Raw genomic sequence first — 23,881 nt, 5'->3', positions numbered from 1 at the left:
TTATCCATTTGCACAGTGCCGGTCGCCCTGAAGTTAAGTGTAGGTTATTGTAGCTGATAGGTGTAGTTTAACTCGTAGTAGATATTGTGTTTGCATGTCGAGGTAACTCTTGTGTATGTAAATAAACCATCTTTTGAAGTAACTAACTGGTTGTGCGGTCATTTGATCAATATAAGGGAAGGCTTGTGGTTCACCATCATTAATATTAGCAACAGTATTGGCGACGCTGTTGGGATCAAAACGAGCAACACCTTAGAGGGAAACATGCCGTATAGAGGGACGTTCAATATTTATTCTATGTATAAAGTATATTTTTGGAGGAAAAAGCCAATGCCTTAGAGAGGGTGCGGAAGAAATTTACTAGAATGGTACTATGGGGATAGACTTCAGTTACATGGAAAGTTGAGAATGTGGGGCTGTTCTCCTATTATGAAAGGTTTTGATAGAGTAAATAAGCAGAAACTGTTACTAATCTGCCTAAAATGGTGGTGAGGCAGATTCAATAATAACTTTCAAAAGGGTCTTGGATAAATACTTGAAGGAGTAAAAGTTGTTATGAGGAGAGGACAGGAGAATGAGACCAATTGGAGAGCTAACATAGGAACAATGGGACAAATACTTCCTTCTGTGCTGTATCAGTTTATGATTCTAATGTTTGCTGTAACAATCACTCAGTGGAAAAACAGCTGAAGAGAATTCTGGAAATGAGACGATAAAGGCATGGCAGCATGGATGCCAAGGAAGTGAAAAAAGCAGTTTTGATGACTGAAAGAAGAGGAAATAGGTCACAGATACAATGGATTGAATAATATAATTTGTGAGGCCCGGCCCCCAGTTTGGAAAGTAATCCATCAGACTTGTGAAAAGACACACTAAATCAGAAAGGGAAATAAAATTCAGAACACTTGTCATGGCAACAGCACTTGATCAGTCAATTCATGATGCTTTTTGTTTGGTGAAATTTAATTCACTCATGCCCTAACAAAAAGCTGTTGTTGATGATTACGTTTTTCATCTGAATTCATGACACGTTGATGTCGGGAACAAAGGCAGGGCAAAGCAAAAACATTCACTAGATTCATTAGCTGCACTGGATAGAGATTGCTAGTTGAAGCATTCAGCCACTGTTCAAAGGTCTTTGACTCCAAATTAGCAGTACTTCAATTATAATGTTCACCACTCAAAATCTGTCCTCCTCCACCACTGCAAAAGAGCCTGCTTACATACCTCCCATACTAAAAGTATTTATAGCATACAGGAAAATTATATTTAAGAGCCTTAAGGACTAATCACTCAGATGGTGTCCTCTTCCTTCAACTCCCTATGAGAGAAAGAAAGAATATTCATCAACAGTGGAGAACATTTACCAAAAGCAATGCTCACTGCTTGCTTCCTGCTCAGAAGAGAACGCATCTATACATCTATCTCCCTCTTGATTAATGAGACCAAACACTCTCGAAACATGTTTCCCAATAAAACAACCGTGTCGCGTCTTTTCGTCCGACGTCATTTCGTCCAACGACACTTCGTCCACGTCTTTTGGTCCAACGTCTTTTTGTCCGCCCGTCTTTTGGTCCAACGTCACTTCGTCCAATTAACCAATTACAAATCAACTCCGTATAAAAGCATTTAATTGATAGAAAGCAGGCACAATACAGCAAGTGAATTTAATTGCTAAAATGCAAGTAATTGATGAAATGCAAGTAAAATGCAAGCTGAAAAATGCAGTTAAAAAGTTAAAAAAATCTAAAAATGCATTTAAAAAGATCTAAAAGTTTACTAAGGATGAATTCCCGAAATTACTTAAAATTGATGTAAATTGTGAGCAACATTCCTCAAGAAATCAATTTTCGCTGTAGGAACATATTCAACGACCAATCTTTTGAGGCGTTCAGTTATTTTCTTGTATCGCGCACATGACGTCGACTGATCTCCCCGAAGAATTTGAGCCTTTTTGCCTATTATTAGCCCTTCCCTGAACTTTGCCATTTCTGGATGGGCGAATTCGGGATTAGGAAAGAGACCGATAATATCTATCCTTTAACGAGGCTCGTTAAAGGGGAGAGAACGATAATAACTATCCTTTAACGAGGCTCGTTAAAGGAAAGAGGCTGGTAATAAAGATCCTTTATTGTATATTATGTGCATTTGAGAAGATTTCTATTTACAAAAGTTAAAGTGGAGTGGAGTGCTACTAAGCAAGTTTGGTCATGCTAAATTACTATGCTACTAAAAAAGTCTTTGACAAAAAAAATCATCCGACAAAAACACGTAAAAAGTCACAAAAATTCTTTGACAAAAAAAATCATTCGACAAAAACACTCAAAAAGTCACAAAAATTCTTTGACCAAGAAAATCATCCGACAAAAACACGTAAAAAGTCACAAAAATTCTTTGACGAAAAAAATCACCGGACAAAATGACGTTGGACCAAAAGACGAGCGGACAAAAAGACGTTGGACCAAAAGACGTGGACGAAGTGTCGTTGGACGAAATGACGTCGGACGAAAAGACATAGCACCAAAACAACAACAGACATGGGCCCTAAAATTATAGCCTGAGACAACTGTTCTGCAAATCGCCATCCTCCCTGTTGGAGCCACACATCATACAGGGCTGGGTCTTTAACTGCTTATATTGCTGCCTATTATTCAATCTACAATTTTAGCCCAAAATACGAGGTGAATTGTTTCTTCAGAAGGCCAACATGGACTCCTTTTGAGTCACGTTGAGTCATTCCCCCTGAATATTACAGAAAGTGACACCATTTTATGATTCTTCGATTCTAACAAATATATAAAAATATTCCCCACAAAAGTAACATCAGCAAGTTCAAAATTTTCATTCCACAGTCAACACATGAATCAAAGTCTAAAATACACCTCACTGACAAAATTGCCATGAGACCTATTCCTTTACTACGCACTGATCGGAGGCATCTAAATAAGTCAGTCAATTAATAATGGGGAAACCACTAGGGACCAAGGGGGGGGACCAGTGAGTTGGTAGGATGTTAAATGAATATTTCACATGAGGAGACAGGTATGGAACTCGGGGAGAGAGACTGTGAGGTTATAGAGCAATTTGTCATAGGGAGGGACAAGGTATTGCAGGCTTAAAAGTGGAGAAATCTCCTGGTCTGGGCAAATTATGTCCCAGGTTACTGTGGGAGGTGAGGGAGGAGATTGTAGGGGGCCTGATCCAAATTTTTTATTCTTCTCTGACCACGGGAGAGGTGTCAGAGGACTGGAGAACCGCGAATGTGGTCCCACTATTTAAGATAGGCTGTAGAGGAGTGGCATGTGGCACAGTGGTTAGCACTGGGACTATGGCGCTGAGGACCTGGGTTCGAATCCCGGCCTGGGTCACTATCCGTGAGGAGTTTGCACATTCTCCCCATGTCTGCATGGGTTTCATACCCACAACCCATAGGTGTGCAGGGTAGGTGGATTGGCCATGCTAAATTGCCCCTTAATTGGAAAAATAATAATTGGATACTCTAAATTTGTAAAAAAAAAAAACATTTTAAAAAAAAAGAAAGGCTGTAGGAATAAGCCAGGAAACTGCAGACCAGTGAGTCTCACGTCAGTGAGGGGAAACTAATGGAGAACATTCTGAAGGAAAGAACCTAACTCCACTTGAGGAGGCACGGTTTGATTAGGAATAGTCAGCATGGCTTTGTCAGAGAGAGGTCATGCCTAACAAATTTGATTCAATTTTATGAGCACGTGGCTAAGTGTGTAGATGAGGGTAGTGCAGTTGATGTAGTTTGCATAGATTTCAGCAAGGCATTTGACAAGGTTCCACATGGGAGACTTATTAACAAGGCTGATGCACATGGGATACAGGGGAGCTTGATATGGTAGATTCAAAGCTGGCTGAGTTGTAGGAAAAAGAGGGCGATGACAGACGGCTGCTTTAGTGACTAGAAGCCAGTGTCCAGTGGCGTACCACAGGGATCTGTGCTGGGTCCCCTATTATTTGTCATTTATATAAATGACTTAGATGACTATGTGGGGGGTAGGATCAATAAGCTTTCAGATGACACAAAGATTGGCCGGGTGGTTAACAGTGAGGCTGAGAGTCTTGGATTACAGGAAGATATAGACGGTCAAATGGGCAGAAAAGTGGCAGATGGAATTTAACCCTGAAAAGTGTGAGGTATGACACTTTGGAAGGAGCAATTTGAAAATGAACTATTCAATGAATGGCACCACACTGGGAAGTCCTCAGGGACAAAGAGACTTTGGCATGTTTGTGAATAGATCTCTGAAGGCAGAAGGGCAAATTAATAGGGTGGTGAAAAGGCCATATGGTACACTTGCCTTTATCAATCGTGATGTGGAGATGCCGGCGTTGGACTGGGGTGAGCACAGTAAGAAGTCTTACAACACCAGGTTAAAGTCCAACAGGTTTGTTTCAAACACGAGCTTTCGGAGCACGGCTCCTTCTTCAGGTGAATGGGCCATTCACCTGAAGAAGGAGCCGTGCTCCGAAAGCTCGTGTTTGAAACAAACCTGTTGGACTTTAACCTGGTGTTGTAAGACTTCTTACTGTTTATCAATCGTGGCATAGATTACAAAAGCAAGGAAGTCATGTTGGTGTTGTACAGAACATTGGTGAGGTCACAGCTGGAATACTTTGTGCAGTTACAGGAAGGATGTGATCGCACAGAGTCGTTTCACCAGGATGTTGCTTGGGATGGAACATTTTAAGTATGAAGAGAGATTGGTTAGTCTTGGGTTGTTTTTGCTGGAGCAGAGAAGACTGAGGAAAGACCTGATTGAGGTGTACAAGATTATGAGGGGCATGGACAAGGTGGATAAGGAACAGCTGTTCCCCTTCATTGAAGGGTCAGTTACGATGGGACACAAGTTCATGGTGAGGAGCGGGAGGTTCAGGGGGATTTGAGGAAAACCTTTTTTACCCAGAGGTTGGTGACGGTCTGCCTGAGAGGCTGGTAGAGGTGGGTTGCCTCACATCCTTTTAAAAGTACCTGGATGAGCACTTGGCACATCTTAACATTCGAGGTTTTGGGCCAAGTGCTGGCAAATGGGATTAGTATTGGCAAATCAGGTGCCTTTCATGTGGCGGTGCAGACTTGATGGGCAACAGGGCCTTTCCTGCACTGTATTTTTCTGTGATTCTCTGAGACCCCAAAGGTTGGGGTGGTTTGGTTCCATTTTGGGATAATGTGATCACAATGAAAGAGGAAAAATGTTCATTTAGATAGTACTCTTCATAACATCAGGTCATTCAAAATACTTTTTGACACTGAGGTCCCAGGTTCGATCCCGGCTCTGGGTCACTGTCCGTGTGGAGTTTGCACATTCTCCCCGTGTCTGTGTGTGTTTCACCCCACAACCCAAAGATGTGCAGGGTAGGTGGATTGGCCACACTAAATTGCCCCCTAATTGGAAAAAAAATTGGGTACTCTAAATTTATAAAAAATAAAAAAATAAAAATACTTTTTGAATCGTGGCCACTGCCGTAATGTATCTCGGCATGCCTGGAACCGTATTCATAAGCTGCACAGAACACTTGCTGCTTTTTTGTATTGAATTTGCGCATATTTTTGTATTTATATATAAAGTTCATTTTGAAAAAAAACATTTTAACTGCTCCACATTTTGGCACCAGGTCTCAAAGAACCAAGATAACTTTTGTTTTAAACCAGTCTATTTTCACAAACACAGAAACTCTTTCCTGGGGGGGGGGTCATATGTTAATTTGTACATTCTCCGGCCTCCCAACCGCGTGTTCTCAGAGGCGGGAGACGGCGAGCCATTCGTTGGCGGCAGGATTCTCTACTCCCACCGCTTGTCAATGGGATATCCCATTGAAGCCACCCCACGTCTCAGGGAAACCCACGGGCGGGGGTCCGCTGCCAGCAGTACCAGAGAATTCCGCCGATAGTGAATGGCCGGAGAATTCCACCCTGCTGTCATGAGGGTATACCAATGGAAATTTCTTATATACTGTACCCAATGCACATACCCTTGTCTACTGTGCAGTGTATAAAATGAAAAACTGCAATAAAAACATTTTCAAGAAAAGGACAGGGCAAATGGAATTTAACCCTGAAAAGTGTGAGGTGATGCATTTTAGGAGGAATAAGAAGGCAAGGGAATACACAATGAATGGTGGGACACTAGGAAGACATAGAGCTTTACAGCACAGAGAGAGGACCTTCAGCCCATCGAGTCTGAACCTGCTATCAAGCATCTATCAATTATAATTCCATTTTTCAGCAATTGGTCCATAGCCTTATATGCTATGACCTCTCAAATGCTCATCTAAATGCTTCTTAAATGTTGTGATGGTTTTCGCCTTTATCACCCTTTCATGCATATAGAAGTATAAAGGATCAAAGGGATGTTGGGGTGCATGTCCCTAGGCCCCTGAAGGCAGCAGGACAGATAGATAAGGTGGTTAAGAAGGTATATGGTATACTTCCCTTTATTAGCCGAGGTATAGAATGTAAGAACAGGGAGATTATGATGGAGGTGTATAAAACGCTTGTTCGGCCACAGCTAGAGTACTGTTTACAGTTCTCTACAGGAAGAGAGCCTGGTAAGGCTGGGGTTGTTTTCCTTAGAGCAGAGAAGGCTGAGGAGGGACATGATTGAGGTATACAAAATTACGAGGGACATAAATAGGGTCGACAGTAAGAATTTTTCCCCTTAGTAGAGAGGTCAATAACCAGGAGGCATAGACTTACGGTAAGGGGCAGAAGATTTAATGAGGATTTCAGGAAAAACGTTTTCACTCAGAAGGTGGTGGGAATCTGGAACTCACTGCCTGAATGGGTGGATAGGGGCGGGAACCCTCAAAACATTTAAGAAGCATTAAGATCAGCACTTGAAATGTCATGGCATACAAATTTATGGATCAAGCACTGGAAAATCCAATTAGAACAGATATTTGCTCGAGGGCCAGCACAAACCCAATATGGCAAATTGTCTCTTTCTGGGCTGCAAAACACAATGGGTGCTATCTCCAGGCGTAGGCGCGCCGGGCAAGAGAACGAACAGACCGGTTAGATAGCGGGAGAGGCCGAAATTGGGAACCATGCCGGGCGCTGATCGGTTTCCAATATAACCAGCTCACTCCCTTCGCGAGATCAGGATCCCGCCATGGTGTGGCGATAAACCAATAATCACTAATTAAGACTAATCTCCAACCCATTAACGGGAAGGACCCCCTATTATAGAACATAGAACAGTACAGCACAGAACAGGCCCTTCGGCCCTCGATGTTGTGCCGAGCCATGATCACCCTACTCAAACCCACGTATCCACCCTATACCCGTAACCCAACAACCCCCCCCCCCCCCCTTAACCTTACATTTTTAGGACACCACGGGCAATTTAGCATGGCCAATCCACCTAACCCGCACATCTTTGGACTGTGGGAGGAAACCGGAGCACCCGGAGGAAACCCACGCACACACGGGGAGGACGTGCAGACTCCACACAGACAGTGACCCAGCCGGGAATCGAACCTGGGACCCTGGAGCTGTGAAGCATTTATGCTAACCACCATGCTACCATGCTGCCCCGTTTGCTGCCTCTGCGGTGTTGATGTTTCCGGTGTTCAGGCAAAATGTTCAGGCTTCCTATTGAATGGCTTCCTGTGATCTAACTGTCTCCCCAGCGAGCGGTCGCACAGGCGCTCTTTAGTACACCTTTTTAAAAGCATGAAGCTGACGAAGTAGCTGCCATGGGGATCCAAGGAGGTAAGTAGCTATCTTGGAAATCGGGCAGTCAGCCTGGGGGCACTGGGCCCAGCATGACACCCCCCCCCAGATTGCGTATACCATAATGGGGGCAGCTCCAGTTGCTGTCTGTACGTCCCACCGAACACACCCGCAACAAGCCCTGTCCGTGGTAATATGGTGATGATCACTTTAACTCCATGGTGGCCTCTGGCTGCACAGTTCCTTACAGATATCAGACCATGGATGATATTGTGGCGACCATGGAAGCTGCCACTGCAGTGCTGGTGGCAAGCCAGGCGGCCAGACATTGGAGAAGACAGCGGCAGCAGCATCGACAGAGGCTTGAGGCGGCGGTCCATGTTCAGGACCCTACCCCTCACCCTGAGGGCATAGCCGCCCATTAGGTCAGGGAGGGACCCGGAGGAGGAAGCTGGCGACGGCCCACAGTGTACAGCCGAAGGCTATTGATAATGGGGAATTGGCAATTCTAGTAATGCGAGCACTTCACAGCTCCGAAGTGGATCCCGATGGGTACATGTGCCATGATGAAGGCGGTTGTTACTGCCTAGCATCTCAATTTCACTGAGAGGCCTGAACATTTTGCCTGAACACTGGAAACATCAACACCGCAGAGGCAGCAGCCAACATTCCAATATCCATGAACTGGGCCACAGCACTGGAGACATCCCCGCTACCTGAAGGTGGTATTTGTACCGGGGAGGGAACCAACACCCGGTCCACGTAATGTCCCCAGCGGGTGTCTGGGGTCCGATGCCCAGCAGACCCTGCTGCGGTCGTTGGTGCATGTGCAGGGCAAGTTGGATGGCAGCCTGAGTGTTGGCAGGGGATGTGAGGATGGGGATGCCTGGGGATCTGAGGGTCCCTGGGTGGAAACCATAGCTGTTTGTTGGTCTCTTACCTTCATGGAAACTGCGGAAGCTGCCATTGCGGTGCTGGAGGCAGACCAGGTGGTCAGACATTGGAGAAGGCAGCGGCGACCGTGTGCAGGACCCTGCCCCACACCCTGAGGATCCAGCTGCCCATTAGGTCAGGGAGGGACCCAGAGGGGGAGGCTGCCAATGGCCTACATTGTACAGGCGTCACTGGTCTTTTGAACAGATGACTGACAGAATGTGCCGCAGGAGGCTCCACCTCAACAAGGGGATAGTTTGGCACCTGTGTCCTTGCACACCTGGCACCACATGGAGGAGGAGGATATCCGCTCTCGGTGGCCGTCAAGGTCATTGCAGCCCTGAACCTTTACACCTCAGGATCATTCCAAGGCTCGCATGTCCCGATCTATAGCTCACAAGTGCACCCTTGAAGACCCGTAGCAGGGTGCCCGGGGGAGGGCAAATGGGGGAGGGTTGCGCAGACTAGACCGCAGTGCGGAATAACATGACAGAGGATTCACATGACTCGGGTGCAATGTATGTTTAATGGTGGACAAGTACAATAGTGACCCCAATTCTGCCTAGCTACTGATGGTGTCGCCTCCCCCCTCCCAGTGCACACTCAGTGATCCTCAATCTTCCTACCCTCTGGACTCTACCGCTAACTCTAGCGTGTTTCCTCAGGATACACATCAGGGGTGGAGGGAGCCTGCTGCCTATCGCATCCTGTGGCATTTGATGTGCCTGACGGGCGTCATACTCCCCGAGCTGATGACCCCTGCCACTGCCTCCCAGACAGCACTGGCTGTGGCTGACCCTCCGACCCCCGCAGGGGAACAGGGTGTCCCATCTTGGCCCCACTACATCCAGGGTGGCATGGTAGCACAGTGGTTATCACTGTTGCTTCACAACGCCAGGGATCTGGATTTTATTCCAGGCTTGGGTCGCTGTCTGCGCAGAGTTTACATGTTCTCCCCATGTCTGCGTGGGTTTCCTCTGGGTGCTCTGGTTTCCTCCCACAAGTCCCGAAAGACATGCTGTTAATTGAATTGGACATTGTGAATTCTCCCCGTGTACCCGAACAGGTGCCGGAATGTGGCAACTGGGGGATTTTCACAGTAACTTCGTTGCAGTGTTAGTGTAAGCCTATTTGTGCCACTAATAAAGATTATTGGATTGGATTTGTTTACTATTGTTCTCCGTACAGTTCAGACACATCGGGCGCGATTCTCCGATGCCGCGCCGGTTGGGAGAATAGCGGGCCGCGCCAGTTTTTCACGCGACGCCGGTCCGACGCCCTCCCGCTATTCTACCAAACGGCCAAATGTGTTCCATCGTATTTCGCGCGCAAAAACACGGAGAATCGCCCGATGCACCTAAAATAGCGATTCTCCGGCACCCCCGCTATTCTCCGGCCGGTTGGGCCGAAGTCCCGATGTCGTGACGCCAGGTCACGCCGTCGCCGTCCACACCTGCTTTTTAAAGTCGTCAGCCAGTCGTGCTGGCTGACGAGCAGGGAGGAAGTGAGCGGACCGTCCCGGAGTCTCCGCAAACTGGGGAAGGCATCCCCAAGAACGCAGCGGCCAGTGGGGGGGGGGGGGGAGAGAGCGAGTAGTGGGAGGAGGGGGGGGAGAGCGAGTAGTGGGAGGAGGGGAGAGAGCGAGTAGTGGGAGGGGGGGAAGAGAGGGAGAAGTGGGGGGGAGAGAGGGAGAAGTGGGGGGGAGAGAGGGAGAAGTGGGGGGGAGAGAGGGAGAAGTGGGGGGGGAGAGAGGGAGAAGTGGGAGGGGGAGAGGGAGAAGTGGGAGGGGGGAGAGGGAGAGGTGGGAGGGGGAGAGAGGGAGAAGTGGGGGGGAGAGAGGGAGAAGTGGGGGGGAGAGAGGGAGAAGTGGGGGGGAGAGAGGGAGAAGTGGGGGGGAGAGAGGGAGAAGTGGGAGGGGGAGAGGGAGAAGTGGGAGGGGGGAGAGGGAGAGGTGGGAGGGGAGAGAGGGAGAAGTGGGGGGGAGAGAGGGAGAAGTGGGGGGGAGAGAGAGGGAGAGAGTGGAGGGAGAGAGGGAGAAGTGGGGGGGAGAGGGAGAAGTGGGAAGGGGGGAAAAGGGAGAAGTGGGAGGGGGGAGAGAGGGAGTAGTAGAGGGGGGGAGCGGGAGAAGTGGGGGGGAGAGAGGGAGTAGTGGAGGGGGGGAGTGAGTAGTGGAAGGGGAGGGGAGAGAGGGAGTAGTGGCGGGGGGAGAGTGAGTAGTGGAGGGGGGAGGGGAGAGAGGGAGTAGTGGAGGGGGGAGAATGAGTAGTGGGAGGGAGGGGGAGTGTGAGTGAGTGGACGTGGGAGAGGGAGGGAGTGGAGGTGGGAGGGAGTAGTGGAGGGGGGAGAGTGAGTAGTGGGAGGGAGGGGGAGAGTGAGTGAGTGGAGGTGGGAGGGGGGAGAGGGAGGGAGTGGAGGTGGGAGGGGGGAGAGGGAGTGAATGGAGTGGGTCGTCCACCCCCGGCTGCAACATCTCAGCCGCCCTGCCATGGCAGGACGGTGACGAGGACACGGCCACTGGTTGCCCTGTGGCTGATGGGCACAGGCCACTGACGCACCGGTGAGGAGGACGTTCTTAACTGACCGTTGGACGCAGAAAGTGACATGGGGTTAGGCTGGCTGTGTGTCAGCAGCGCAACCAGGCCACCGGAACACACGGGTATCCTGTGGCAGGCGGCTGCTGAGGTGTCAAATAACTTCCGTTTAACATGTCGTTTCTCTGCCCCCCACCACCCTTCTGTAGGTGACCATAATGTATTCGAACAGAACGGCTATGTTCAGCGCAGTGGTTGGGGCTGCTGCACTGCAGTTGGACATCCAGCAGCGTCCACAGGATGCAGGGGCAGCTGCAACTGCAGAGGGAATGGCCGCAGAGTGGCCCGTCATCGAGCAGCATGTGGGGTTGGAGGAGCAAGAGGAGGGGAGGAGACATTGATGGTGGAGCCAGGGCGCCAGAGGCGACGATCGAGACCTAGGGTGTTCCGTGCCCGGATCTCTTTCGAGACACTGCCGGACATCACCTGCAGGAGGAGACTCCGGTTGAGCAGAGAGACGGTCGCACATATCTGCCAACTCGTGTCGCACCTCGCCCCACGTGGAACGGGAGGAGGACACGCGATCCCGGTTGCCGTCAAGGTGGCGGTGGCACTTAACTTTTATGCTACCGGCTTCTTCCAGTCTCCGAGTGGGGACCTATCCGGGATATCACAGGCATCGGTCCACAGGTGCATCCGGGATGTGACTGACGCCCTGTTTGCCATCGCCGACCGCTACATCACCTTTCCCGAGGACCGAGCAAATCAAGAAGCATGAGCCCGTTCATTTGCCAACGTGGCCGGGATACCGATGGTCCAGGGAGTGATTGATTGTGTTCGCGTCCCCATGCGCCCGCCTGCAGGCAACAGGGAAGTGTTCACAAACAGGAGGGGGACATACTCCATGAACATCCAGGTGGTATGCGACCTCCACATGAAGATCATGCACGTGTGCGCAAGGTTCCCTGGGAGTGTGCATGATGCGTACATTCTTGAGCAGTCATTCATCCCCACTATGTTTGAGGGACGGCCCCCCGGCTGAGGGGCTGGTTGTGGGCGACAGGGGTTATCCACTGAGGTCTTGGCTGATGACGCCTATACGGAGGCCTCAGACCAACATGGAGACCCTTTACAATGAGGCCCATGCAGCAACCAGGGGTGTGGTGGAGCGCTGCTTTGGTCTTCTGAAAATGCGATTCAGGTGCCTGGACCGCTCCGGCGGGGCCCTGCAGTACCAGCCCAATAGGGTCGCTCGCATTGTTGTGGTATGCTGTGCACTGCACAACATTGCAATGCAGAGGGGAGATGCCCTGGTGGAGGAGTCGGAGGGAGAAGCCACTGGCAATGTTGCCAACACGGAGACGGAGGAGGAGGAGGAGGAGGTGGAGGATGTTGGTGGTGCGTCAGGCGCAGCACACACACACGACCCGGGTGCTGGTAATGTCCAGGAGGCTGCACGACGGCACCGGCGAGGACAGCAGGCACGCGACGCGTTGGTGGCTGCATGACTCACGCGTCGCATGCGACGGAATCGCTGAACACTACCACCTGCATCGGCAGTCGTGCAGACAGTCAGCACACAACTCCCAACCCCCCCCCCCCCAACCCCCCCCGCACCCCCATACCGTGTACACTGCTGCACTTCGAGATCACCCTTACCACTGCGGCAAAACAGTATGGCACGACATTGATGGCTGTGTCAGCGGGTGTGATCAGTGCCATGTTGAATGATGACAGCCCGCTCTGCGATGAGCTGTGAGCTCAGAATCGTTAGACAAAGTCTGACTCATGGCAATTGCTGAACCATCCATCTCGGTGGTCACTGAGTTCGTCAGGGACACTCCATCACGTGCCCGCATGGGGTAGCTGTTGGAGGGGGTGGGGGGGAAGGGACTGCACACCCGGCACTGAAATTTCACCGCTCGTCAACCCCAGCGACACTCAGTCACCATCACGATCCCCGTGGCCACGGAAAAATCACACAGTCTTACAAGTTAGGTGCAACAGTGAGTTTAATGGTAAATATTAAGTACAGATGCCCTAGCCCCTACAACTAAACTGTGCCCTTCACCCGTGCCATCTTACTATGTGTCCCTCTTCATTACCTTATGGGCCCTACCACTACTTCTAAGTGAATCCCCAGATGGTACAGCAGGAGTGGAGGCGGACTGCTGAGAATCGCCCCCTTCAACATGTCTCCCCGTCGGCACTCCTTTCCTGGGGCGACCCGGCCTTGATGGGCCAGGCTGCTCCGCGGGCGTTTCGGATGACGTGGTGCCACCCTGCTCTGCCCGCAGCCCACCCGATGCACCAGGGATGGGACGGGGGGAGGCCGAGCGTTCAGGGACGTCCCGTGATGGAGTTAATGGGACGGGCCCCAGAACCTCCTCCTCCCCCGGGGAGCCCGGTGGGCCCCGGGCCTCACTGTGGGACGGAGGTGCGAGCGGGGTGGTGCCCCGTCGCCCCACCGACACCTGGCACTGCCAGTCCTGGAGGCCTGCAACGGTATCGACCAGGGTCCGAAGGTTCGCTGAGACGGAGTCCAGGGAGTGAGACATTCCCTCCAGGGACTGTGCGACCTCAACCTGTGGTGGCGCGACGCCATCCAGCACGTGCGTCAGGCGGTCGATGCTCTCCGCGACTGACTGCTGGGACTGTGCCATGGCCTGCTGGGACTGTGCCATGGCGTGCTGGGACTGTGCCATGGCGTGCTGGGCCTGGGCCATGACCTGGTGAGACTCGGCCAGGGTCCGTAGCGCGCCGGCAATGTCATGTTGGCTCTGGCGCATTGCTGCCTGTGAGAGGGCAACCCTCTCCAGGGCCATGGATGACGCGTGCACATTAAGCCCAACGCCTTGCATAACCTGACCCATGGCCGATACCGTTTCACCCATTGCCTCGACCGCGGACGCCACCCGTGCGGTGTCGGCCTGGGTGGCTGCCATGAGCAGCACCACTCCCTGCTCCTGGACGCGGTTTGACTCCTCTAACTGCGTCTGCAGCTGCTGGAAGACGGTCCTCATCCCGTCATTGTGTCCTTGGGTTTCAAAATGCATCGGCTGTCCAGGTGGGTCGAGTAAATCCAGGAACCCGGGAAACGTCTGGCCGCCAGCTGGATGCTGGGCCTGGCCTGCTCTCCGACCGTCCAGCCCCTCGGCTGCTCCAACCTCCACCTGCTGTACCGGCTCAGCTGTGTGGTGCACACCAGACAGTGACCCAGGAGCCTCATCACTTAATTGCCCAACCGAGGTGAGTGTCTCTGGGATGGTGGATGGTGTGGGAGACAGCAGTGCCGCAAGCTCTAGGTCCTCGTCTGTCAAAAAATCAGGAGTGTCCTCGTCCCAGTCATATCCCAGCGCAGGGCGCACGCAGACCATGTCTGGTTCTGCATCAGGTGAGTCCGTTGACTGCGTCGCCGTCCTCTGTGCGTCCTGCTCGAGAGTCCCGGATTTGGAGGATGGCACTCCTGGCTGACCTCCTGCCACCCTCTGGCATGCGGCCCTGGGTGCGGTGGTCGTCGCGGATGGTCGCCTGTGTGTGGCACGAGACAACCCTGGACGTTCGTCAGCACGCCCTAGGGAACAGAATAATACGGGGTTAGTTAGACACGCTCGGCCGGGCGGAGGATGGTCCAGTGGGCAGAGTGTGAGGGGACAGAGGATGGGGGGTCCAGTGGGTAGAGTGTGAGGGGACAGAGGATGGGGGGTCCAGTGGGCAGAGTGTGAGGGAACAGAGGATGGGGGGTCCAGTGGGTAGAGTGTGAGGGGACAGTGGATGGGCTGGGGGGGGTTGTCATGCAGGGTTGTCTCACTTGGTTCTGCACCGCCAACCTCGCATTGTGCGACCTCCCGGGTGGCAGATCCCCCAGCAAGGTCCAGTGCCCTCTGCTTGAACGCTGTCAGAGGGTGCATAATGGGTGAACCCCCTCTGGTTCTGTTGTGCTCCCTGCTGTTGTGAGCAGCCATGTCCTGTTGGGGGGGGGGGGGCATGGATAGAGCATCACAATTAGGCGGGTATCATCAGGGCGTTCAGATATTGGCACAGGTTGGGGGGAAAGTTGCAGCTACACCATGGCATCTCTCCAGGGGGTCGCAGCGCTCATGTGGGTCTGTGACAACTTTGTTAACCACCCTCCACTCACTCTCGCCCCCCACCCTCCCTTCCCCCTCCCCCTCATGCCCGGCGGGAGGTGGGTGATGAGGAACATGGGGGGGGATGGTTGTGACCCGGGGGCACCCTCGTGGCACTTACCCTGGCAGCCCTAGTGAGGTCGGGGAGCTTCTTGCGGCACTGCTCCCCAGACCGGGGGGTCTACCCCACAGCACTGACTGACGTGCCCACCTCATGCCAGGCCCGTCGCACAATGCTGGAAGGGTGGCGATGTCCTCGTCTTGGGCGGATGGTGCCCTTGCGCTGCTAAACCTCATCGAGGAGCTTCTCGAGGTCCGTTTCACCGAACCTCGGGGCGGCCCTCCGTGGTTCCGACATTTTCACCCCCTCCCTTGTTGTCGTCGCTCGCGCCCTTTTACGACGCGGAGCGGCGTCATTCGGGCGTCACGGGCTTCAGACGTCATCCCCACCGTGTTTCGCACGGCCCCGCTCCTAGCCCATTTCCGGGGCCAAAATCGATCGAGATCGGGGCCGTTTCGCGCCGTCGTGTAACTCGGCCGAGTTCACGACGGCTTTCTCGATGCAGCGTGGCATCGGAGAATCGCGCCCATCATTCCATACATGAAAAAAACAACATCAGGCAAACATAATGTACCCAATGTAAATACATAGGCAGGAGCACTATGGACTGCGCACCACAGACACTGGGTGAAGCATACAGGAGTGTAGTACTACTGAGTAGAGATGTGTGAGGATATCAGAGCAGTCCATAAGAAGGTTGTTTCGGAGTCTGGTGACAGTGGGGAAGAAGCTGTTTTTCCTCAAAGAATTTACAGTGCAGAAGGAGGCCATTCAGCCCATCGAGTCTGCACCAGCTCTTGGAAAGAGCACCCTACCTAAGCCCATACCTCCACCCTTTCCCCACACCTCCACCCTTTCCCTGTAACCCCACCTAGCCTTTTTAGGACACGAAGGGCAATTTAGCCTAGCCAATCCACCTGACCGGCACATCTTTGGACTGTGGGAGGAAACTGGAGCACCTGGAGGAAACCCACGCAGACATGGGGAGAACATGCAGACTCCACACAGACAGTGACCCAAGACAGGAATTGAACCTGGAACCCTGGATCTGTGAAGCAACTGTGCTAACCACTATGCTACCGTGCTACCCTGTTTTTGAATCTGATTATTATCAGTCCGGCCTCTGCATCCGAATAGCAGAGCTGTTCTGCGCGGTGGCATGGCTGTGTGCTGTCTGGGGCTTGCTTTGCGGGACCAGTTTAAGTGTTGCTCCCTCTCGTGAGCCGGGACCTAATTAACATTAGATACCAATGACTGCCTTGATGGGTTGGCTGTCAGGAAACTCCCAGCATTTCCCACTCACTGCAGCATTTAGATCACAACATATATTTATAAGATTAAACTTTCCTTTAAAGTTATAGACAAACCACTGTGCTCTCTTCCTCCATCACTCTACCAGAGAAGGAACACTCATCAATGACAGAGCAGCTGCTAAAAGCAACACTCAATGCCTGCTTCCTGCTCAGAAGAGAACACTATAAATCCTCCTCATGGTTTGTGAGACCAAACACTCTAGAAACACATTTCTCTAGGAAAATAGAATGCATCACCAGAACAACTTTCTACTTTTACAAACTTTTAAAGACAAACCACTCAGACTGTGCTCTCTTCCTCCATCTCTCTACAAGAGAGAGAAAGAACACTCATCAATGACAGAGAGCAGCTGCTAAAAGCAGCACTCAATGCCTGCTTCCTGCTCAGAAGAGAACACTATAAATCCTCCTCGTGGTTTGTGAGACCAAACACATTTCTCTAGGAAAAAACTATAGAAATGATCCCAAAGAGTATAATCTTACTGAGCTACACTCAGAAGCTCAAATGGCAATACCACAAATACACATTACGGTCAGGGGCTGCGTTTCTAATTTATTACTTTTATTTATTTATAGTTTTGCTGATTATTTAATCTACAATTATATACCCAAATCATCATACACCAATAGATTATTTTTCCAAATGTAACATTGGAATCATGACATTTGTAGATTCTGATTTACATAATATATTCAATTCACCAATCAAAAATTAATGTATGAGTCACTCACAACACGCAGTCAGTGCCACATATCTCTTTCATATTCACCAGTCAATGTGATACTGTATCATTCCCAACAAGTCAGTTAAATAACTATCGGAAACTGTTATTCTAGGGACCCCGAGGGCTAGGTAAGTTAAAAAAACTGAAGTCTCCATTATGAAACTCACATCTCCAAGATCAAAAATATACTTTCTTCACAGAATCCCTAAAAAAAATTACATAAACATTTTGAATTGTCATAACAGTAAAGTACAATACTATTTACATTTTCTCCAGAGGTCCAGATTCACTTGAGTTTCTTCAATTCAATTCAATAATGAGGACATTACACACATCTCAATGTTTAGATTACAATTCTTTTCAAAATATTTACATTGGTCATGTTACACCCTGCGGTGCTTCAATGCAGTTTTATACATTTAGTATTAATCATCCAGACCGAGGAGTTTACACGGTACCACCTCCTGGGTGTACATTTGCTGGAAAGCCTTACACAGTGGCCCTTTCCCCATTGCGTCTTGGCGCCACTGTCCCAAGCTTGAGTGTGTTCCTCAGCACGTAGCTCTGGACCTTTGAATGTGCCAGTCTGCAACACTCGGTCAAGGACGATTCTTTGCACTGGAAGATCAACAGATTCCGGGCAGACCAAAGAGCGTCTTTCACCAAGCTAAAGATCTTCCAGCAGCAGTTGGTGTTTGTCTCGGTGTATGTCCCTTGGAATAGCCCGTAGAGCACAGAGTCCCGCGTCACAGAGCTGCTTGGGATGAACCTCGACAAATACCACTGCAACTTTCTCCAGACCTTCTTTCCAAAGGCACATTCCGTAAGGAGGTGAGCGACTGTCTCATCCTCCCAGCAGCCGCTTCGTGAGACATCAGGCATTCATGAAGGATCTGACAGGCAGGGCTGGTTTAGCTCACTGGGCTAAATCGCTGGCTTTTAAAGCAGACCAAGTAGGCTAGCAGCACGGTTCGATTCCCGTACCAGCCTCCCCGGACAGGCGGCGGAATGTGACGACTAGGGGCTTTTCACAGTAACTTCATTGAAACCTACTCGTGACAATAAGCGATTTCCATTTCCATTCTCACCACCAGCCATGGTCTTGATACTTGTTTGAGAGTTCTGGTGATGAGGCATTCTGCCAGGTGACTCTGACAGACTGCTCTGGGAACCATTCAATACCCTCCACAGTCTCCTCTTTCCTAAGGACATCGAGGACATTACATGCAGACCACTGCTTTGTTGCCTTGTGGTCGAAGGTATTTTTCTTGACAACTTTTTCCACAAGGGACCAGGTGATACGGCATGGTCCAACTACTTAGAGCATTCCGTGGCAACAAGGTCAGACCCATCCGTCGCAACATCAGGGACAGGTAGAACTTCACTACGTACTGGCACTCGGTGTTTGCATACCGCAAACTGGTTGACACGCAGCTTGATGCAGATGCATACAACGGTGGCCATCAGGATGAAGGTTGCATTGGGTACGTTTCTCCCTCCCTTACCCAGAGATTTGTGCATGGCGTCCCTTCAGACACGATCAAACTTGATCTCTAGATGAACTTGCTATGGCTTAGGCGACTGCTGCGGTGCAGGATCGGAGAAAGGGCCAGACTTGCGCCACACACAGCAATACAAAGAGAACCTCACACCTGATGACCAGGTTTTTGCCCGCAATGGAGAGGGAGCGTTGCTCCCACATGCCCAATTTCTGTCTTATCTTGGTGCTGCCCTTCTCCCAGTTTTTGACGCACACCCCAATCACTCCAAACCATATTCCCAGCACCTTCAGGTAATCTGACTTGACGGTGAAGGGGGACATAGGATCGGTCGGCGCAGTTACCAAAGAACATGACCTCGTTCTTGCCACAGTTTACCTTGGCTCCCGAGACCAGTTTGAATTGGTCGCAGGTGTCCAAGAGTATTCACACCGACACGGGATCTTAGCAGAAGACGTCATCCATGTACAGGGAGGCCTTAAGCTGAATGCCTCCACTGCCTGGGATTATCACTCCTCTTATGCCTGGATCCTTCCTGATGGACTCAGCAAAAGATTCCATGCAACACACAAACAGGAGAGGGAGCAAATTTTATTTTCAAAATACAATTTATTCGTCAAATGTCTGAACGAACATTACAAACATAACAAAATGGCCATCAGAGTAAGTGCTTATATTCAGATTTTTTACGTAGATCATGTTACACTCTGAGGTGCTTCAATAAGAATGTTGGATCAGCCATCATCCTATTGAATGGCGGAGCAGGCTCGAAGGGCTGAATGGCCTACTTTTGTTACTATTTCTTATGGTCTTAATATGTTCAAAGGAACATTACAGACATTTCAAAATGTGTATTACAAAAGGAGTAACATCTTTTTGTTTTTTGCAAAAATATACTTTATAGTTAAGTATATTTTTGCAAAGAAATCCATAAACTACATTACAAACATTTCCAAGTGGCCATCACACAGAGTGGTTTTCAGGCTTCCTACATACATCATGTTGTACTCTGAGGTGCTTCAATACAGTACAAGAAACATTACAGACATTTCAAAATGGCCATTACAAATGGTGCAATGGTATTTAAGTTGTCCACATGGATCAGGTTGTACTCAGAGGTGCTTCCATACAGTACAAGAAACATTACAGACATTTCAAAATGGCCATTACAAATGGTGCAATGGTATTTAAGTTGTCCACATGGATCAGGTTGTACTCAGAGGTGCTTCCATACAATTAGACACTTGTAATATTCACTGTATAAATTTAATATGGTCAACGGTATTTCTCTTCGTCCACATTGCCACGCTCCTTTTGCTGTGGACGCTTGGCTTGAGCTTGCCCTTGGCACTGAAATGTGAGCTGTTCAGGTCCTTCCTGGATGCTTTTCCTCCATTTCGGGTGGCCTTGGGTCAGGGATTTGCAGGTGTCGGTGGGTTTGAAACATAGAAAATAGGAGCAGGAGGAGGCCATTCGGCCCTTCGAGCCTGCTCCACCATTCATTATGATCATAGCTGATCATCCAACTCAATAACCTAATCCCGCCTTCCGCCATATCCTTTGACCCCCCCCCCCTCCCCCCCATCACCCCAAGTGCTATATCTAACTGCTTCTTAACTTTTTCTCAGGGAGGCTTTGAAGGTGTCCTTGATGCGTTTCCTCTGCCGTCCTGTTGCGCGCTTGCTGTGTTGCAGCTCCGAATAGAGGGCTTGTTTCAGGAAGCTTGTGTCAGGCATGAGGTCAATGTGGCTCACCCAGTGGAGCTGATCAAGGGTGTAGATGCTAGGGATGCTGGCCTGTGTGGCAACACTGACTTTGGTACGCCTATCCAGTCAATGGGTTTGCAGGATCTTGCAGAGGTAGCGCTGGTGGCATTTCTCCAGAGTTTTGAGGTACCTGTTGTAGATAGTCCACATCTCTGAGTTATATAGGAGGGTGGGTATCACTACTGCTCTGTAAACCATCAGCTTGGTGGCAAGTTTCAGGTCCTGGTCTTCAAACACTCTCTTCCTCAGGTGACCAAAGGCTGTGCTGGCATGCTGAAGGTGGTGTTGGACCTCATCGTTGATGTTTGCCCCTGCTGAAGTAGATTCTCAAGGTATGGAAAGTGGTCCAAGGCCTCGTTGTGGATTTTGATAACTGGGGGCAGTGATGTGTAGCATAGGCAGGTTGTAGAGGCATTTTGTGTTAAGGACAGTAAGTCCATCCTCCCGCACATGTCAGTGAAAGTGATGACAATGGCTTCGAGCTCAGCCTCCAATTTTGATAACGGGGGGGGGGGGGACGGGACGGGACGGGACGGAGGAGGACACTCGATAATCCTTTGTGGTTGACAGTGTTGAAGGTCTTCCTGCATTTCTGTTGTAGTTGCTGAACGATGAAGATCATGTCCACTGTGCCCCTTAGTGTACAAAGCCTAGGGAAATACAGCGTTCTACCCTTGTGTGGTATGGGAAATGTTACTACTGGTCAGGTCCCAAAGGAAACCCAGCTTGAAAGATCCTAATTTTTATGTTTTGTTTAGAGAAATGGATGAACAGTCACATGACTGTTGATTAATTTTTAACAAAAGAATGAAACATTTATTAAACAAGAACGGATGAACTAATCCCGGCCCTGGGTCACTGTTGTTTCTCAACATAAATATTTCCAAGACGGATAGGGCATAATGGACAACGGAGAAGCGTTCTGCGGCAGCAGGGCCAGGCCAATCCTTTGGTGACATAAGCTGGGGACAGGTAGAACCTCAACATGTAGTGACACTTGGAGTTTGTATACCAAGGATCTACACACTGCTTGGTGTAGCCACACACAAAGGTGAATATCACGATGAGTGCAGTGCAATGTTGGGCACATCGGCTCCTTGTTCATTTTCAACCTTCAGATAAAGGGGAAATGGCTCAGGTGAACGTCACAGCACAGGAGTGAGAAATGGGCTGGACCTGCGCCATATGCAGCAACCCCGGGAGTGCCTCACACCTGAGGGTCAGGGTTTTATCCACAGTGGAGAGGGAGCGTCACTCCCAAATGCCCTTTTAAAATTTACTATAGATACTCACTCCTCCTGGTTTCTAACGCATGCTCAGGTCCTTCCCAACCATACCTAGACTGCAGTAGTTCAAAAAGGTGGCCCAACATCACCTTCTCGAGGGAATTAAGAATGGGCCACAAATGTTGCCCTTGCGGGCGGCATGGTGGCGCAGTGGTTAGCACTGCTGCCTACAGCATTGAGGACCCAGATTTGATCTCGGCCCCGGGTCACTTTCCGTGTGCAGTTTGCACATTTTCCACCTGTCTGCATGGGTCCCTCCCCCGCAAGCCAAAGATGTGCAGGGTAGGGGGAATGGCCACACTAAATTGCCCTTTAATTGGGAATGAAATTATTGGGCACTCTAAATTTATATTTCAAAAAATAGAAACCAAAAAAACAAATGCTGGCCTTGCCGATGCCATATATCATGATGGAAGAAGTAAAAGAAGTCATTTTATTTCCCTTCCTATCCACAGACAGACACATCATTTCATCGAACTGCTGAGAACTGATAAACGTCATCATCAACCTGAAATGTTAACGCTGTTTCCACAGATCCTGGCTTGCTGAGCATTTCCAGTTTAATTTATAAATTGTACAGCATGGATAAAACAGCTTCATGCTAAACACATGGCTTAACCAATGCAAATAGTTGATGGATTATAACATGAAGCAAAACAAACATTACACTTTGCTTAATTTAAAGACAAACCACTCAGACTGTGTTCTCTTCCTCCATCTCTCTACGAGAGAAGGAACACTCATCAATGACAGAGAGCAGCTGCTAAAAGCAACACTCAATGCCTGCTTCCTGCTCAGTAAGAAGTCTTACAACACCAGGTTAAAGTCCAACAGGTTTGTTTCAAACACGAGCTTTCGGAGCACGGCTCCTTCTTCAGGTGAATCATGACCTCGTTCTTGCCACAGTTTACCTTGGCTCCTCCACATCAATGCTTCCTGCTCAGAAGAGAACACTATAAATCAGGGGTGGGCAAACTACGGCCCGCGGGCCGCATGCGGCCCGCCAAAGGTATTTCTGCGGCCCACCAAGTCATTTAAAAAAAAAAAAAAAAAAATTTTTTTTTTTTTTATTTTTTTTAAAGGTTAATGGGTGGGGGGGCTGTTGGGTTACTTACTGGCATAGGGTGGATACGTTGACTTGAGTAGGGTTGCTTGGCACAACATCGAGGGCCGAAGGGCCTGTTCTGTGCTGTACTGTTCTATGTTCTATATGAGGCGCCCAGAATCATAACCGGGTGAAGTAATTATTTTACTTAATATACTATGCGGCCCTTTGTGAATTGTGAATTTCTGAATGCGGCCCTTGCACGGAAAAGTTTGCCCACCCCTGCTATAAATCCTCCTCGTGGTTTGTGAGACCAAACACTCTAGAAACACATTTCTCTAGGGAAAAAAAACTATAGAAATGATCCCTAAGAGTATAATCTTAACTATTTAATGGCACACTCTAGCTTGGGAATGAAAGGGATGCACATCACAGTGCGCCTATGTAATTTATTTCTGTACTATATTTAAATAATTTTCAATAAATCTATTCTGCTAATTCACAGTTTTCAACAATAGGTGAAACAGAGGAGAATCAAGCACTAATAATATTTAAATTCAATTCCTAATCTGAATAACACTCAGTTCGTGCAATCGGAATTGAGGATGAGTGGGGCGGAGCTGTACTATAGAGCTCAGAAAGTTCCTATTCACGATTTAAAGTATTTTCTGATGGGAACCGGCAGTGGTGGCATAACGTGAGGAGAAGACCGGCACCGGTTACGTGCTCTCTCTCTCCCCACTCGATCACACGTGAACTATGTGATTAAAAAGGAGCTGACGCCTTAACTCTTATTCTCACTTAACGATACGCCATCTAAAGGATGGGAATTGGTGTAAAATTCCCTTGTTGGTAACACTTTTAGCAACATGACGATTGAAGAAATTAATCAA

At 49.5% G+C, this 23,881-nt stretch overlaps 1 protein-coding gene, 1 non-coding gene and 4 pseudogenes across 8 annotated transcripts in view; all 6 read right to left on the bottom strand.

Annotated features, from left to right (window-relative positions):
- LOC119975096 overlaps nucleotides 1-23,881 on the bottom strand; it is a 207,652-nt gene that overhangs the window by 164,708 nt on the left and 19,063 nt on the right. Inside the window, exon 1 of one of the 7 annotated variants that reach the window (XM_038814619.1) lies at nucleotides 1,228-1,318. The exons of the other annotated variants lie outside the window; for them this stretch is intronic. Coding sequence (XP_038670547.1) covers nucleotides 1,228-1,234 — 7 coding nt within the window. The 5' untranslated portion in view covers nucleotides 1,235-1,318. Of the gene's footprint in view, nucleotides 1-1,227; nucleotides 1,319-23,881 lie in introns of those variants that run through there. 7 annotated transcript variants of the gene reach the window in all.
- On the bottom strand, nucleotides 1,289-1,495 carry LOC119975285. The gene has a single exon (XR_005462705.1). It is a non-coding gene; the product is annotated as a small nucleolar RNA U3 (small nucleolar RNA).
- Nucleotides 16,720-16,919, bottom strand: LOC119975284 (annotated as a pseudogene).
- Nucleotides 16,943-17,148, bottom strand: LOC119975351 (annotated as a pseudogene).
- Nucleotides 22,633-22,813, bottom strand: LOC119975286 (annotated as a pseudogene).
- On the bottom strand, nucleotides 23,264-23,371 carry LOC119975287 (annotated as a pseudogene).

The sequence above is a fragment of the Scyliorhinus canicula genome, chromosome 12 (assembly GCF_902713615.1).
Source record: "Scyliorhinus canicula chromosome 12, sScyCan1.1, whole genome shotgun sequence".
NCBI lineage: Eukaryota > Metazoa > Chordata > Chondrichthyes > Carcharhiniformes > Scyliorhinidae > Scyliorhinus > Scyliorhinus canicula.
The sequence above is the reverse complement of the archived record's forward strand: the minus strand, read 5'-3'. Positions and strand labels throughout refer to the sequence as shown.